Source organism: Argopecten irradians, chromosome 8, assembly GCF_041381155.1.
Source record: "Argopecten irradians isolate NY chromosome 8, Ai_NY, whole genome shotgun sequence".
NCBI classification, from domain to species: Eukaryota; Metazoa; Mollusca; class Bivalvia; order Pectinida; family Pectinidae; genus Argopecten; species Argopecten irradians.
Window position 1 is genome coordinate 5,528,793 of NC_091141.1, and position 19,289 is coordinate 5,548,081.

The window sequence follows — 19,289 nt, forward strand, 5'->3', positions numbered from 1 at the left end:
CTTGACAGTTATATTGATGTAACATTAACGTCCTTTGTGTTAGAGTTAATGACCTTGACAGTTATATTGATGTAACATTAACGTCCTTTGTGTTAGAGTTAATGACCTTGACAGTTATATTGATGTAACATTAACGTCCTTTGTGTTAGAGTTAATGACCTTGACAGTTATATTGATGTAACATTAACGTCCTTTGTGTTAGAGTTAATGACCTTGACAGTTATATTGATGTAACATTAACGTCTTTGTGTTAGAGTTAATGACCTTGACAGTTATATTGATGTAACATTAACGTCCTTTGTGTTAGAGTTAATGACCTTGACAGTTATATTGATGTAACATTAACGTCCTTTGTGTTAGAGTTAATGACCTTGACAGTTATATTGATGTAACATTAACGTCCTTTGTGTTAGAGTTAATGACCTTGACAGTTATATGATGTAACATTAACGTCCTTTGTTAATGCCTAGTTTTTAATGACCTTGACAGTTATATTGATGTAACATTAACGTCCTTTGTGTTAGAGTTAATGACCTTGACAGTGATATTGATGTAACATTAACGTCCTTTGTGTTAGAGTTAATGTCCTTGACAGTGATATTGATGTAACATTAACGTCCTTTGTGTTAGAGTTAATGTCCTTGATGTTACATACATATAATATAATGTCTGTTTTGTTACTGTTTTGTCTTTTGTGTTTCAGTTTACTCCTGAATGCATCTGAGAATCAGACAAAGGATGCTACTGTTGGTGGGAATAGGAATCAAGGTATTGTGGTCAAGTATTTTAAAAACTGGTCGAAATATTGACATTTTAGTTTATCTTCACTAATTTATTGAAAAGGTTTAATAGATAAAGCTGTGAAAACCATTCACTTTGAGGCAGACACATATCTTAAATGGGTACTCATTTTATATGGAATTTAATGAATAGAGTCTTGAAAGTGTTTTATTTTGTGTGCCTTGGTGAGCAAAAATTGAAACTTTGAGACAAGTGTCACAACATTTCATATACAATGAACACAAATTAAATCAATAAATAGGCATAATCAATACTTACCCTCAATGGCAGATAACTCTGTTACTGACAGTAATAAGCAAACACAGAATTGAAACATGAAATGTCATCATTATCCCCCACATACAATAACCTGTGATTACCTGATATCTGATACACTAGGATCTGGAGACGGGAGGAAGCTGGACAGAAAGTCTGTTGGGAGTTCATCCTCTGCTGTTACTGTACCTGCTGGACAGGGCTCCAAACATCTTCCTATCAGCAGGACAAAGTCTACCCCGGTGCCAAAAATCCATTCCATCAGCGAATACCAGGAGAATCCAGACTCAGAAGGTATGCTGACTATATCTTACATGTCAGTCATAGTTTCCATAGTTTTCTGGTCAGTTTAAGTCAAGGACACCTAATTATAAGTTAATTAGTGAGAAAAGGATGAACAGGTGCCCCAAACTTACTGGCAGGTTTTCTGGTCAGTTTAAGTCAAGGACACCTAAGTTATTTAGTGAGAAATGGATGAACAGGTGCCCAAAACTTACTGGCAGGTTTTCTGGTCAGTTTAAGTCAAGGACACCTAAGTTAATTAGTGAGAAAAGGATGAACAGGTGCCCAAAACTTACTGGCAGGTTTTCTGGTCAGTTTAAGTCAAGGACACCTAATTATAAGTTAATTAGTGAGAAAAGGATGAACAGGTGCCCAAAACTTACTGGCAGGTTTTCTGGTCAGTTTAAGTCTAGGACACCTAAGTTATTTAGTGAGAAAAGGATGAACAGGTGCCCCAAACTTACTTATTCAAGGTATTCATACTAGATTGTATTTACATGTAATGTAAAATACCTGTACATTGATACTAGAGTGTATTCAATGTAAAATACTTCTAGGTATGTTTATGTTGGACGATGATGGAGGTGACGGACCAGCTGATTTCTACTCGTCTGAAGATGAAGAGGAGGAGGAAGAGGAGGAGGAGGAGGAGGAAGCAAGTAAGTAGATGAGGATTATGTTTGAGAATATGCTAACCTATTTTATGTTTTAGAATATGCTTATCTAGATTATGTTTGAGTTTATGCTAATCTAGATCAGGTTTGAGAATATGCTTACCTATATTATGTTTGAGAATATGCTTACCTAGATTAAATTTGAGAATATGCTTACCTAGATTATGTTTCAGAATATGCTAACCTAGATCATGTTTGAGAATATGCTTACCTAGATTATGTTAGAGAATATGCTTACCTAGATTATCTGAGGATTCCTTTTATTTCTATAGTTTGTTTGTTTCCTCAACAGGCTCATTGTTATCATCTGAGAAATATTAAAATTCCTGTCAGTTTTCTAGTTAATTCTTTGACATTTGGCCTCTAAAATCACCATTTAAAGTCCAAACAGAGCTTGTATTACACAGCTGAAACTCTATAGGTGTGTTTATTTGAAATAGTATTCTTATCACTGAGGGGTCACTGAGGGGTTACAAAATGACTACCAGTAAACTTGATAAATTTCCCTTCAAGAACCAGTTTTATATTGAGATGGCTGATTTATTACATGTAATCCTATCGTCAGATGCAAACTTATTATTTCAGCATATAGCGTAGTGCAATTAACCGTGGGTCTCCCAATGATGGGATATATAGAGGATCTTACATGAGTGGCTATGTAAGATGAGATTTATCAAACGAATTCAACAATTTTATATACCACGAGCCTACGGAGACAATCATGCGACTTCATATATAATGACATTAAATCTATATACACGGTATGACGTCATAATAGTGTTATTACACATGTCTTATAATATATATGACATGGCCTGACAGGCCTGTTATGTGATAAATATGAACTTAACCTGATAATTGTTTAGTATTCTACACTAGATGTTATATCCACTATCCTAATTGATCCTTGTTATTAGGGCCAAGAGAGAGAAGGAGCACGACGCCAATGAAGACTTCCATCTATTCCTCCTCCATGCCCATTTCTGTACCAATCTGGAATAGAACTGGTCTAGATGACGGCGCCACGGATGGAGATAAGGTAGATCCTTGTAGAGATAAATATAGCACAATTCATACATACCTGGTATTTTATTCAGTGTCAGGTGTTAAGCTTTGAATATGATAGTCTTATACTTCCGTCATAAAATTGGGAAGAAAGGGCATATGATATTACCTTTGTCAGCCCTATCAGGTTTTGATCCATTCAGGCCTATACCCAGTCCTATCACATCCTGTCCCACATTTAAATTATATTCTGAGACATCTGTCTCTTAAAGATGATTTACATTAAATGTGAATTCTTATTTTTCCATTAAATGCTAGGTGTTGATGATTCTTGTCCAGTAAATGTTAGTTAGGTTTTCCAGTAAATGTTAGTTAGGTTTTCCATTAAATGTTAGTTAGGTTTTCCATTAAATTTTAGTTAGGTTTTCCATTAAATGTTAGTTAGGTTTTCCATTAAATGTTAGTTAGGTTTTCCATTAAATGTTAGTTAGGTTTTCCAGTAAATGTTAGTTAGGTTTTCCATTAAATGTTAGTTAGGTTTTCCATAAATGTTAGTTAGGTTTTCCATTAAATGTTAGTTAGGTTTTCCATTAAATGTTAGTTAGGTTTTCCATTAAATGTTAGTTAGGTTTTCCATTAAATGTTAGTTAGGTTTTCCATTAAATGTTAGTTAGGTTTTCCATTAAATGCTAGATGTTGATGATTCGTGTCCAGTAAATGTTAGTTAGGTTTTCCATTAAATGTTAGTTAGGTTTTCCATTAAATGTTAGTTAGGTTTTCCAGTAAATGTTAGTTAGGTTTTCCATTAAATGCTAGTTAGGTTTTCCATTAAATGTTAGTTAGGTTTTCCATTAAATGTTAGTTAGGTTTTCCAGTAAATGTTAGTTAGGTTTTCCATTAAATGTTAGTTAGGTTTTCCATTAAATGTTAGTTAGGTTTTCCATTAAATGTTAGTTAGGTTTTCCAGTAAATGTTAGTTAGGTTTTCCATTAAATGTTAGTTAGGTTTTCCATTAAATGTTAGTTAGGTTTTCCATTAAATGTTAGTTAGGTTTTCCATTAAATGTTAGTTAGGTTTTCCATTAAATGTTAGTTAGGTTTTCCATTAAATGTTAGTTAGGTTTTCCATTAAATGTTAGTTAGGTTTTCCATTAAATGCTAGATGTTGATGATTCGTGTCCAGTAAATGTTAGTTAGGTTTTCCATTAAATGTTAGTTAGGTTTTCCATTAAATGTTAGGTGTTGATGATTCGTGTCCATTAAATGTTAGTTAGGTTTTCCATTAAATGTTAGTTAGGTTTTCCATTAAATGTTAGTTAGGTTTTCCATTAAATGTTAGTTAGGTTTTCCATTAAATGTTAGTTAGGTTTTCCATTAAATGTTAGTTAGGTTTTCCATTAAATGTTAGTTAGGTTTTCCATTAAATGTTAGTTAGGTTTTCCAGTAAATGTTAGTTAGGTTTTCCATTAAATGTTAGTTAGGTTTTCCATTAAATGTTAGTTAGGTTTTCCATTAAATGTTAGTTAGGTTTTCCATTAAATGTTAGTTAGGTTTTCCATTAAATGTTAGTTAGGTTTTCCATTAAATGTTAGTTAGGTTTTCCATTAAATGTTAGTTAGGTTTTCCATTAAATGCTAGATGTTGATGATTCGTGTCCAGTAAATGTTAGTCAGGTTTTCCATTAAATGTTAGTTAGGTTTTCCATTAAATGTTAGTTAGGTTTTCCATAAATGTTAGTTAGGTTTTCCATTAAATGTTAGTTAGGTTTTCCATTAAATGTTAGTTAGGTTTTCCATTAAATGTTAGTTAGGTTTTCCATTAAATGTTAGTTGGGTTTTCCATTAAATGTTAGTTAGGTTTTCCATTAAATGTTAGTTAGGTTTTCCATTAAATGTTAGTTAGGTTTTCCATTAAATGTTAGTTAGGTTTTCCATTAAATGTTAGTTGGGTTTTCCATTAAATGTTAGTTAGGTTTTCCATTAAATGTTAGTTAGGTTTTCCATTAAATGTTAGTTAGGTTTTCCATTAAATGTTAGGTGTTGATGATTCGTGTCCATTAAATGTTAGTTAGGTTTTCCATTAAATGTTAGTTAGGTTTTCCATTAAATGTTAGGTGTTGATGATCGTGTCCATTAAATGTTAGTTAGGTTTTCCATTAAATGTTAGTTAGGTTTTCCATTAAATGTTAGTTAGGTTTTCCATTAAATGTTAGTTAGGTTTTCCATTAAATGTTAGTTAGGTTTTCCATTAAATGTTAGTTAGGTTTTCCATTAAATGTTAGTTAGGTTTTCCATTAAATGTTAGTTAGGCTTTCCATTAAATGTTAGTTAGGTTTTCCATTAAATGTTAGTTAGGTTTTCCATTAAATGTTAGTTGGGTTTTCCATTAAATGTTAGTTAGGTTTTCCAGTAAATGTTAGTTAGGTTTTCCATTAAATGTTAGTTAGGTTTTCCATTAAATGTTAGGTGTTGATGATTCGTGTCCAGTAAATGTTAGTTAGGTTTTCCAGTAAATGTTAGTTAGGTTTTCCATAAATGTTAGTTAGGTTTTCCATTAAATGTTAGTTAGGTTTTCCAGTAAATGTTAGGTGTTGATGATTCGTGTCCAGTAAATGTTAGTTAGGCTTTCCATTAAATGTTAGTTAGGTTTTCCATTAAATGTTAGTTAGGTTTTCCAGTAAATGTTAGGTGTTGATGATTCGTGTCCATTAAATGTTAGTTAGGTTTTCCAGTAAATGTTAGTTAGGTTTTCCATTAAATGTTAGTTAGGTTTTCCAGTAAATGTTAGTTAGGTTTTCCAGTAAATGTTAGTTAGGTTTTCCAGTAAATGTTAGTTAGGTTTTCCAGTAAATGTTAGTTAGGTTTTCCATTAAATGTTAGTTAGGTTTTCCATTAAATGTTAGTTAGGTTTTCCAGTAAATGTTAGTTAGGTTTTCCAGTAAATGTTAGTTAGGTTTTCCAGTAAATGTTAGTTAGGTTTTCCATTAAATGTTAGTTAGGTTTTCCATTAAATGTTAGTTAGGTTTTCCATTAAATGTTAGTTAGGTTTTCCATTAAATGTTAGTTAGGTTTTCCATTAAATGTTAGTTAGGCTTTCCATTAAATGTTAGTTAGGCTTTCCATTAAATGTTAGTTAGGTTTTCCATTAAATGTTAGTTAGGTTTTCCATTAAATGTTAGTTAGGTTTTCCATTAAATGTTAGTTAGGTTTTCCATCAAATGTTAGTTAGGTTTTCCAGTAAATGTTAGGTGTTGATGATTCGTGTCCAGTAAATGTTAGCCAGTTTTTCCAGTAAATGTTAGTTAGGTTTTCCATTAAATGTTAGTTAGGTTTTCCATTAAATGTTAGTTAGGTTTTCCATTAAATGTTAGTTAGGTTTTCCATTAAATGTTAGTTAGGTTTTCCATTAAATGTTAGTTATGTTAGTTAGGTTTTCCATTAAATGTTAGTTAGGTTTTCCATTAAATGTTAGTTAGGTTTTCCATTAAATGTTAGTTAGGTTTTCCATTAAATGTTAGTTAGGTTTTCCATTAAATGTTAGTTAGGTTTTCCATTAAATGCTAGATGTTGATGATTCGTGTCCAGTAAATGTTAGTTAGGTTTTCCATTAAATGTTAGTTAGGTTTTCCATTAAATGTTAGTTAGGTTTTCCATTAAATGTTAGTTAGGTTTTCCATTAAATGTTAGTTAGGTTTTCCATTAAATGTTAGTTAGGTTTTCCATTAAATGTTAGTTAGGTTTTCCGTTAAATGTTAGCATTTTGTGATAATGTTAATTGGGATATTTTGGCATCAGGAAAATTTGGTGTACAGTATTTGTATCAAAGTAGGTGGTTAAATTTTGATACGTTTTTTGGCATTTCCCTAAAATTTTAGAGCATACCTTGATTTACTTTGTCTATAGACATAAATCCCGCAACAATGAAAATCTGACATGATTAGTTTTGAAGCCTAATCGATATAAAGACAACCCCGAAATACTGGTCTTTAATAAAGGTGATTAATAGTCACACATCTAATTATATACATGTTTGCTGAAAAGAAAGACTTGCATAGGTAAAGTTTTTACCGGTTGACAGCACATACCTTAAATGTATGTTTATGTAACGCGATCAAGTAATTTACCCGAGAGTATGTGTTCACATAGTATTACCTAATAACAGTGTTTAGATGTATCAATAGTTATACATACATAGCCGAATTTTGGTATGTTAAATTTTAGCGCTTTCACGCCAAACGCCAAATAAGCCAAATATGACTACATCCAAAATAAATGATACCTCATTGCTTACATTCATTATAGTTACTGATTTCTCTGATTTATAGCTGACTCCCAGTGATCCTGATCAGATAGCAGCCTCCATGCAGGCTCTCGCCCAAAGTATTACAAACGATGAACGCTACATCTTTGGTGACCGGCCGCGTCCAAGACTTAATACTGGGGACTTCAAACGCCCAACTCTAAACAAAGACAAGTGAAGATATCGTGTTTAGTATGGACTGGTCAAAAACACCTTACAGATGTTTTAGTCATGGATTTTATCCTCAAATACTGTGACTAGGAAGTAGGGTCAGATGCAAACATTGTTTTGACCCAGCTAAGTGAACGGTTCTCATTTACTTGCTACTGATAATGGTTTTAAAACAGGTCTTTTTCTCCATTTTTGGTTCAACCATAAAAAAAAAATCTGTAAAGCAGCGATCTGTGAGATAAATAGATAAAGACCTATATTTATACCAACTTCCATTGAAATATTTTGTCTAAAAAGATAGAAAAAAAGTGCATGAACATCATAAAAGATTTCTCATGCCTTTTCTTGATGAAAGAAGGCATTTGTTCACCTTGATTATATGTAACATTACTTTATATCACTTAATTAGCACTATTCTTCTAGTAGTAACATCAAAACATTCTAACCAAAAAAAATCCATCAACGGGCATTTCCTATACATAATGAAAATGTTTTCACACACGGATACCTGTGTAGATGAGACTTTACCCGGTACTTTATTTGTACAAGTTGTGTGCTTTATTATAACAAGCTTTTTTGGCTTGATGCTACAATTTTAGTCAGAGGTTGGACAACAGTATAAAGACAAACTGCCTTGATCACATTGGTCCGTTCGTGAGACCATACAAGGATCAGCGGAGAAATGATTTATAGTCACAGAGTTTGTGAGAATCAGTAGATGATTATTAAAACATGTAGTTCTTAGAATTATTACATTTTATTAATCTGTTGTGTAACTGTAGTATTATGTTTTAGAGAGAAAAAATATTTGTAAAAGAATTAATAGAGAGATTTAACTTGCTATGTACATCATGAAATGATTTTATTGGAAGGCATTTTAGACTAGGTATTTTGGACTACATTAATTAACGCTGGCATTCAATATCTTTTTAGCTCAGTTGAGCCTAAATTTAACCCAATTTTGTGTAGATTTTAGAAAGTTTAATATGGGTGTTTGAGGTCAGTGGTCTGAAAGTCTTGTTCATAAGAATAAAACTCTAAAATTGTTGTATGTCTGTTATTAATAAGGATATCTGTGCTGAATTTGTTGTTTTATGAAATTGAAATTTTTGAGTTGTGTATGCATAAATGTTCACTTCACCGGTGGCTTCTTTTATGTCTTCAACTGTTAAACCCTATAGGAAGTCTCTAATGTTTCATCTGAAACAAGTATCAAAATATCGTATAGCCAAATATTTTCGCGATTTCGTGAGACATTGATATGATAGTGAAAATTTGATCCGTGAAATGGTTGAACAATATATACCCTTAAATCCATATTACAGAAGTTTAAAACTGCTAAAATTGGATTTTCTCGTTTGTTGGTCAAATAGCAAAATTTTGATCTGAGAAGATAACTGGCTATATGGTAGTACCAGTAGTTTGATTACTATAATATGTTCCAAAATTATGCAAATCCACACATTCTTCAATTAAATCATGCAAAGATTTTTTTTTCAATAATCATGAAAAGATGAGTTCATATTAAAAGTTTTATATTATACTATAGTCTCGAGGTATATGAATGCATTGCTATTTCAAATGATTCGAGGTATATGAATGCATTGCTATTTCAAATGATTTTAAAACAAAATTAAAAACAGAAGCATGTCACAAGCAGTGAGTGAGTGTCCATCAGACTATTGATAGTCCATTCACCGTGTTGAGGCCAGTTATTTATCAGTTTATCATGTCTCGCTAAACTCATCAGAAAATTTATCAGATTTTACTGTCATATAACATGGAATGATAATGACTTTTATCATTTTAAGATTTAAAAAATGCATCACATAGTTTTAGTTGGTTAGTGATTGTTTACATATGAAAGAAATCAATAGGGTAGTTTTGTTTTGTTTGCTTGATAAATAGACAGTTTTATCATATCAATATAAAGTACCGCATGAAATGATTTCTCCAAACACATACATTTGTATTAAATGTTTAAAGCTTAAATCAGTGTCTGTATTATCAAGAAACAAAAATGTTTTGTAAATTCTTTTTATTTTTCTTCATAAAATATGAGATCTAATAATCGGATGATAAATCATTGTAATTAGGGAGACACTGAATTAAGACTGATTGTTTAGATTGAAATCAGGCTAGGGCTGTTGTGACACTGTTAGGTGTCGGTAGTTCACTGTGTAACATGATATATTCTTGTGTAGTGTCTACTGTAGTTTGGAGCTGTCATACCAAATCATTGGCTGACCTATTCATGACACACGAACACGAACACGAAAACGAACGCGAACGAAGACGAACACGAGGTAAACAAACATGTAGACGAACATGTTGTGTAGTGTCTACTGTAGTTTGGAGCTGTCATACCAAATCATTGGCTGACCTATTCATGGTTACAGCCGATAAAGTGTAGTGGCAAAAATAGATCAAACAAATTCCATTTTTTAATTACATATGTGGTTCTTTGGTAACCATGAAACTACAAACACTTCTTCACAACGAAAATTTCATTTTACACAGTAGCATACCAGCTATTAAGAAAACCAATGTGATTCTAGGAGGCACCTGCATGTGAAGTTTACTGTTTTCACATTACAATAATATACGTCATTTTGTGTTTTGTGACATGATGTAAGATGCAAGGTATATTATGTACCATCCTCGATGCTCTATGGGTTCCGATCATGCACTTCTCTACATCCCTGGTGGATTATCTTATAATAAATCTGGAGGCAACAGAACAGGTAGTTCAGTCCTTTGATGCACATCATAAGAGGCCTATATCAGTACACTGGTTGACTGTGTGGCTTTGAAGTTGGGCGTTGCTCTCTCTGTAGTCTTCAAAGGAAATTTTTCCTGGCCTGTGGTTGGTTCAGATTTTTTCCTCTTGGCTACATTCAGATTTACTATGAGATAGTCCAAGGGTGAAGATATCATAAGTGATTGGAACCCCTGGAGTATCAAGGATGAACATGTATATGTTTTGTGAATATAGCTTGCTACAGTGGCTGGAACATGGATATAAGCAACAAGTTATCGTGCTTTCACAAAATTGGTGTGCTCTGACACAGATAAATTCTTATCATAAAAAATAAGGAATTTAAGTATTTTTTTTAAAAGTAGGAAGAAACATGTTTCCATAATATTATAATCATGTACAATAAATAAAGAAAAAAAAAATCTCATAAACTTCAAAAAGAAACTTTTAGATATAAAAGATATTAGCTTGCACTTGTCTGGTAGATGAAAGCCAGCTGAGAGAGCTTGAGAAAATATTTGTGTGATAAAACAAAAGTACCTAGAAGCTTTTACTAACTATGATTTTTTACCATGACCTGTATGTATGTATGGTTTATGTAAAACTTCGATGGTGCTGTATTATATATCCTGTCATATTACAGAGTTACCTCCCTTGTGGCTAGATATCTTTTTTTTTTTTTTTTGCAAAATTACATCATTTTCTGTGAAAAATGTGATGTTTCATTCATAAAAACAACATAACAGTCAGTACCTACTCTCAAGGGTAGGTAAATCTGTAATATACAAATACAGAATTGCTAAGAGGCATTAACATTTTAGCTATTACATATTGTTATATCTGCTCAAAACCATTCCTGTGTTCTCCAGGCCTTTTGTGATAAGAATGGGATGAAAAAAGGTTTTCATGTGCCCCATTCTATGGTGAGAGGCGTGTATTGAAGGAGAATTCACAGAAGCATATTAGCCAGAGTCAATTGAGAGGTTAAGGTCATTGACATGATCAGTACATATATATATATATATTTAAGCCCCTTTCTATAGAGACAGTATGACAAAGCAGTCTGATTCTGGTGAGAGGCACTTCACCGAGATATGGGTAGATGCATATTAGTTTGGGGACAAGTGAGCCCATGACTCTGATGGGAGAGACTTCACCAAGATATATCTCATAGCTAGCTCTGATTAGAGAGTTCACCGAGACACGGTTCTGCCTGGTGGGTCTGAGAGTTTATAAGACTTGAAGTTTGTTTGATAGAGCATTCACACAGACCCGCATGTCCCTTAAGACATTCAAAACAACATAGCGCTAAGATGCAATGCTATGTTAAACTATTGTGCTAGAATGTTGACAAAACCTATTTACTATTATTTTTTGGGGGATATGGTAAATATTAAGTTTTTTTGGTTGTGGAATACATCATTTTCACTGTTGTGCTAGTCAAACTATGTGATGCTGTGCCAATTTCACCTCGTTGAATTTTTAACCATGCACTATGTACTGCTGGATATAATAAAAAGAAAAAAATCAGGTTATTCAATTCTAGATAGGTCTAATTAAAATGACCACAAATCATGTTACACTAGTTCTGTAGATTTTATTATCATAAAGAGTAATAGGACTAAGCTACACATTTCTAAAAAATTTATCGCGTTAAATGATCTCAAATTAAAGAAAGTCATCACAATTTATCTGATTTACTTATCTTGAAACAAAACATTTCAAAGTAAACATTACATGAGTTGTTTGTGTTAAACATATATCATGTTACTTTGTCAGTAATGGATCCGATGCTGTATGACGGAGATTCGGTAACTCTACATATATATATACAGTAGTATGATCGGAGACTTTTGGGCACTGTGTGTCAGTTATTCAGATTTCCTTCATTACCATCATTGATAGAAGTGACCTCCCCTTTATGTCTGTCACTGTTAATGATACATCTTCTCTTCAAATAAAACAAGTTACATACATTAGTCTTTTGTGATGTTTTTCGTTCGCAAAGTGAGAAGTCTGAAATCTGAACGATGTATTGTGTTTATTTGACAGTCGTTTTTGGTATAATGTAGCCGGATGTGGTGTGCTTGTTTAGTCTCTTTGGCAGTGAGGCATCACTATAACAAATAGTGAGAGTTCCACTATTGCAAAGAATCACATGAACATACTGCAGGCTCCCAAAACATGCAACAGATTGCATACACACGTGCTGAAGGACATCCCTAAATGGTCTAATAAGCCAACAATCCATCAGACATGGCTAGTTCACCAACATGTGTAAAACGTGTACAAATCGTACATGATCTGACATAAGAAGGTGAAGGCTATTTCAGCTGTTCTGTATGTATCGACCACACTAAAATGATTTTCAAATTAACCGTGAGGATTAACCGATTGCGGTGCACATCTTGTACTTATGTACAATTTACTGATACAAAACTTCATACATTTATTAGCTCACCTGGTCCGAAGGTATGCAAAACCACTGCTTCTGTTGTCTGTCCGCTCGTCTGTCAGCAATTAACTTTTTTTTTCATTTTCAATTCTTGTCAGAATTTAACCATTGACTGGCAGCATTCCTTATGGTGTTGGGACTCAAAATTGCACAAATGGTTGGGCTGACCCTTCAGGGGCCAAAGGGATCAATTTGGATATTTTGATATTTTAAAAACAACTTCTCTGAAAGTAAGCATTGGACTGCACTCGTTTTGTATTTGTAGAAAAAAAACCAACTTCACCTATGCAAGAGATAGCATACACGAGAGGACGTCCTGAAATGGTATCAATCGCACTACAATGCTTTTTCATTAACCTTGAGGCTTGCGACACACATCATTTAATAATGTACATTATACTGAAAACTTAAAAAAACAACTTCATACATTATTAGCTCAAGTGGTAGGAAGGACCAAGTTGAGTTTTACCGCGACTATTTTCATATAAACGACTTCTCTGAAATTTAAGATACAATGTATCATATCGAATTTGTAGCATCATCTTATATGGTTGGGATTCTAAAGAAGAAAACCAATTTAGTCTATAAAATTGAAATTAATTTAGCACTAAACTATCTCCAAAAATCGGCGATACTAATATCTATGATTAAAGAACTAACAGCAATTAGTAAAACATACAATGTGTAAATATGGATACATACTGTGAACGTACTTCTTTAGCTGTACGTTTATTTAGCTATTTTCGTGCTGTTTTTGAAGAGCTAATCCATGTACAGCATATACATGTAAAATGTATTTCCAGTATTGCACCACAGAAAAGTGCAAATTTATATTTGCGCTAATAAATCATAGTTTGCAGTTTTTCGCATTTTCGCTAAAAAGTACAGTCATGGGACATAAGTAATTTTCTGTCGTTTATTTCATGAGGTATTCAATGTTACATTTTCATAAATTCAAAAGAATTGTTAAGTACAAACAAGGATGTATATGATATAAATCCTTGGTACAAATAAGAACAAAGAACAAATTGACTTTGAAACCCCACATTTACAAACGAGGATCTTTTCTCTGCTTTTCAAACATCAACTATCAAAATCCAAGATGGAGGCCAGTCAGCCATCTTGTTGACTGATCGGTCCCAAAATGCAATATGCACAGCTAGCCGATTTGAATATATAGCCCACATCTGACGATGCGTTTGTTGTGTGTTTGTAAACAATTTACATTTTCGACTTCTTCTCCAAAACTCCAGAAGCAAATTCAATGAAATTTTGCAAAAACCTTCTAAGGCATAAGGCCAATCAAAATTGTGAATTATATGGTCCCTACCCCCCCCCCTCCCCCAGGGGGCTGTGGGAGGGCCAAAAGGGGTAAAATTGACTAAAATTTCAAAAATCTTCTCAACTCACAGATGTGGTAGAATCAAATACTCTTTATAGATAGAAAGGTCTAAAAATCCTTTACAAAAATTGTGAATTATATGACCCTTGGGTCTCTCGTTATCCCCTGGGGAGGGGGTTAAGTTTACTTTAATTTATATAAAGAAAACACATTTTTGAGCATTATTTGGTCATTTGTTATAGAAAACTAATCAAATGTTGTCAGAATTATCAGTATGAGATGGCCATTAAAGCCATTACTGACCCCCAGGGGCCTTAGGGGAGGGGTCAAAAGAGGTCAAATAGGCTTAAACTTCAAAATTCTTCTAAAATTCTGGAAATGGTAGAATCAAATACTTTTCATAGATGTAAAGGTCTTAAGGTCCTTTACAAAAAATGTGAATTATATGACCCTGGAGTCTCTCATTTCCCCCTGGGGAGGGGGTCAAGTTTACTATAGTTTATATGGGGAAAACACATTTATGAGCATTTTTTGCTCAATTTTCATAGGAAATGAGTCAAGACTTGGTTAGAATTATTAGCCTGAGATATTATTTTAACATCATATCCATATTGGTCCTGGTCGACCCTCCGGGGGCAGAGGGGAGGGGCCAAAAAGGGGTCAAATAGGCTAAAGCTTAAAAAATCTTCTAAAATTCTGGAAATGGTAGAATCAAATACTTTTTATAGATGGAAAATATTGTGAATTATATGACCCCGGGGTATCACATATCCCCCTGGGGAGGGGGTCAAGTTTACTTTAGTTTATATGGGGAAAACACATTAATGAACATTATTTGCTAAATTTTCATAGGAAATGAGTCAAACTTGATAATAATTATTAGCCTTAGATATATACATGTATAGCATTTTGACATCCATATCGGTCCTTGCTGACCCCCTGGGAGACCAGAGGGACGGGGCAAAATAGGGTCAAAATGAATAAAATTTTAAAAAAACTTCTCCTTTGTTCTCAGGTTTGATGGAAGCAAAAACTCCTCATAGATTAAAAAGTCAAATCTATAAAATCGCTGACCGACTTCAAGGGCCTTTGTAGTGTTTGTATATCTGTTTCATTCTAGGTGACTGTTTAGGCCCATGGACCTCTTGTTTTAATAATCAAATGTAATAATTGTTTTAACGGTAAACATTTTTTAAATCAAGTTTATATGATGTATACTATCAAGATCAGATTTTAAAATAGATTTTTAAGATATTATATAAATTGTGTTTTTTTTTTGTCTACAGGTTTTACTGGTAAACTGATATATAGTTACTGGTAATTAGTACATGTTTATTAATGAAAAAAACAAAACAAATATCAAATGGTGTACTGAAGGGGTCTGTCTCAAATTTCATATGTTCTCCTTAGGCACGCCGAGTGTCATGCTGATTTTGAGACTGATCGGAAAAAAACAATATGGCCGCCAGGCAGCCATCTTGGATTTTGGCAGTTGATGTTTGTTACCGCTATTTCTCAGAAAGTACTGAAGGGATCTGTCTCGAATTTCACATGTAGATATCCCTAGAGCCTTAGGAGTGCCATACTGATTTTGTGACAGATTGGTAAACAAGATGGTCGCTAGACAGCCATCTTGGATTTTGATAGTTGAGGTTTGTTACCGCTATTTCTCAGAAAGTACTGGAGGGTTCATTCTCACATTTCATATGCAATTCCCCTAGGGCCCTAGTTGTGCATGTTGCATTTTAGGACCGATAGGTTAACAAGATGGCTGCCATGCCGCTGTCTTGAATTTTGATATACTTTAAAGTTTGAAAAGCAGAGAAAAGAAGTTTTTAGTTTGAAAAGCAGAAAAAAGAAGTTTAAGTTTGAAAGGAGAGAAAAGATCCCTCTTTCATTTGTCAGATATAGATCAATCTTTGGTGGGTGCCGAGATCCCTCTGGGATCTTGTTTCTTTTACTATGGAAACTCGGTCAAAAATACCAAATTACAGTTTCTTTTTATTACCTGCTGTTGATTTTTTTCAGTTTTACAATACTGGTTTGCGATAAAGTTATACTTGAATAATTGTTACTTTGACCTTGATGTAATTGTTAGGTTTGATGTATTTGGGGTTTTATACCAACTGCAGGGCGCGGGGAAAATGCCACACTTTACGGCTCATAGTTTTTTTAATATTTTGTTCTATCACAAGGACATACATTTATTCATTCCATATGCATGCCCTTGTCACAGTGGCATATATTTACCGGAATATATAGAGAATACACAGTTATCTTACAATACTTTAATTTCGTGCGAGACTTAATTAGGAAAGCTTGCATGATGTGCTTCATTAGATGACAATAACTTTACTAAATTTTCAAAGTCTTTGAACATATAGTTAATTTGGTATTAACATAAGTTTTTCTTTCATTGGAATTTATTGTACTCCTGAGGATTACAAAATATGCATTACCGGTGCTGGCGAGGTATCTTTTTTGGTATTAACAGAAGTTTTTCTTTCATTGGAATTTATTGTACTCCTGAGGATTACAAAATATGCATTACCGGTGCTGGCGAGGTATCTTTTTTGGTATTAACAGAAGTTTTTCTTTCATTAGAATTTATTGTACTCCTGAGGATTGCAAAATATGCATTACCGGTGTTGGCGATCGAGGCATCTTTTTTGTCCTACTAGCTTCAATTTCTAGGTTGTGATAGCTGATCCTAAGTTTTGCCAGCAATTTTCGAAATTCAAAATTTTGGAAAGAAAGATAACATTCCTCTTTCTGGTTTTGTTTAAGTTTACTGTATAGAAAGAGCTTATTACTATAATCTAAAAGCTGCATTTTGCTTGAGAAGATAATGTCAAACTACAATGTTTAGATTTTCTAATGACCATTTTAATCTGGCTTGTTCCTCAATCCTACTGAAGTTTCCCCTTTTAATCTCAAATGTAATATTATTTTCGTTGATAATACTTGATACGTATGAAAACCATGAATATTATCCACTTTCATTAATGTTTTCACTGACCTTCAAAGCTTCTTCTACAAGATTATTAATGTCATCTTGTGATATTCTAGCCAAATTGCATATTGCTCGAGTATTAATGAAACAGTCTAGTGTATATTGTCATAATTCAGCCCTGGATGTAACATTTACTGCATACTTTCCAACCCCAAGGGCCATTTTGCAAAATTTTTGTTCAAATGGTGTTTTTTCTACTTTATAAAAATCGTCAAATGTTGAATTATTCACGCTAGCTCTTGTACTTGCATTAGCAATTTTACTTTAAAAGTCAGCATACCATATTTCAGAATGGTGTGTTAACATTGGTGAAGCCTTGCTCTTTGTCATCTCATTTCACCCTGTGACAGGGTGACCACAATTTTACCATGCATTTAGAACACTCTCAGGACATTTTCTATCTGTAAGTGTAACTTATTTTCAAAATTAAAATCCGGGAAAACAGTATTTGGATTACTTAAAAAATAGTGAACGCAGTCAGCAATGCAGTACTTTTTTGTATGTATACCGGTACCTAGATATACATTTCCAGTTTAAAGATGCTCCACCGCCGACAGAGCATAAATGATATTCATAATTTGAACAATAATTGGTGTTTAATCGTGTATATATATGTCTAGTTAACACTAAATATAATATAAAATAATTAATTTTGCCTTTGGTGCATACTCAATCAGTACTTCATTCTATAAAGGACATAGTGCTACGGAACTTTTTCGGGATTAATTATTTTCGATATTTAAAACTTGAAGTAAAATTAGAAGCTCAAGCTTTTCAACGATTGTAATGGTGTAAAGCAAGTAACTTTTGTAACTGAAGAAAAATATTAAATCGTCTGCTGCTGTTTTTGATAGTGAAAAAATACCATTTGTCAGCGGTGGAGCATCTTTAAGGTTCTAAAGTCCAATTTAAGTTAAAATTAGTTTATAGTAATAAATTAATAGCAAATATTGGGTGCCATGAAATTTAAATTATGTCAGAATAAAGTGAAAATTGGTATATAGGGGTTACATTTGTACATCTATGCCGAGTACATGGATCACTGTCAAAAAAGAAAGGTTGCCACAGAAATGAAATGGAGGCCCCAGATTGGGTGAACTATAGATATTGTCAGATTTATACGTGAATTTGGTATATATAGGGGTTATAAAGTATAAAAAAAAATGAAATATGTAAGATGCTTAGCAGTTTTGAAATACTTTGTGGTAACGAAATCAATGTCCCTAATTGAATAAAATTAAGATTGTAGCATATTTCATTTAAAAATAAAAAAAGTTTACATAATTCTATCACTAATTGTTGTATTATTAGGATACCTATGGTAAAGTTTACATAATTCTATCACTAATTGTTGTATTATTAGGATACCTATGGTAAAGTTTACATAATTCTATCACTAATTGTTGTATTATTAGGATACCTATGGTAAAGTTTACATAATTCTATCACTAATTGTTTTATTATTAGGGTACCTATGGTAAAGTTTACATAATTCTATCACTAATTGTTGTATTATTAGGTTACCTATGGTCAAAATTGAATTTAATGTCGCCTAGTGCATGTGTTGACTTTTTAGAAAAAAATTCTAATTGGTTACATTTCAGCATTTGAAAAGGTACTTTCCCTGATTTCAATTTTGTTTTTAAATTTAAAAGTGTGGACAAAAATTGATACAATGGCCAAATATGTAAAGCAAACCCAAAACATTTATCTGTCAAAAATTTGAAATGTTTTGCTACAAAATCAGTTTGTAGTCAAATTAATTAGCAAATACATTAAAAATGGATTAAAAATAAAGAATGAATCCATTTTCATTACCAAAAAATAGTTTAAAAAATCAAAAATTTGTTCAAAAGATGGATACGCGGGGTCCCCTTGACACATTATCAAAATATTGTTAGAAATTATCATTTTAGGCCCTTTCTTCCTTTTTTAATAAAGGCAAAATGGAGAAAAATTGCACATAAAGGAGAAATAAACCTAGACCTTTAACACTGCAAAATTTGAAAGAACCCCACCTTTAGAGTGAAAACATAGTCGGGCAAAGAAAACCAGTCTAAATGCATTCATTGGTTTTCCAGAAGTCCTTGTACACGTATATCAAAACAATAATCAAGTTCTGTTTATGATGTCTAGTGTTCCAGACCATATGAATTAATGGAAAAGCCCTGTGTAAATAAAGCACAGTTATAAAAATAAATTTGGCTAATTCTAAAAGTGAGGCTACATGGATAT

The 19,289-nt window shown here is 32.8% G+C and overlaps 1 protein-coding gene across 3 annotated transcripts in view; it reads left to right on the forward strand.

The window, feature by feature from the left end:
* Positions 1-12,220, forward strand: part of LOC138329171 (uncharacterized) — a 35,324-nt gene extending 23,104 nt beyond the window's left edge. For all 3 annotated transcript variants that reach the window (XM_069275962.1, XM_069275961.1, XM_069275963.1), the window contains 6 exons: positions 704-768; positions 1,180-1,350; positions 1,896-1,997; positions 2,930-3,051; positions 7,341-9,042; positions 9,078-12,220. In XM_069275962.1, the coding sequence (XP_069132063.1) occupies positions 704-768; positions 1,180-1,350; positions 1,896-1,997; positions 2,930-3,051; positions 7,341-7,493 (613 nt within the window). In that variant the 3' untranslated portion in view covers positions 7,494-9,042; positions 9,078-12,220. The remainder of the gene's footprint in view (positions 1-703; positions 769-1,179; positions 1,351-1,895; positions 1,998-2,929; positions 3,052-7,340; positions 9,043-9,077) is intronic.
* The last annotated feature ends 7,069 nt before the right edge of the window (positions 12,221-19,289 follow it).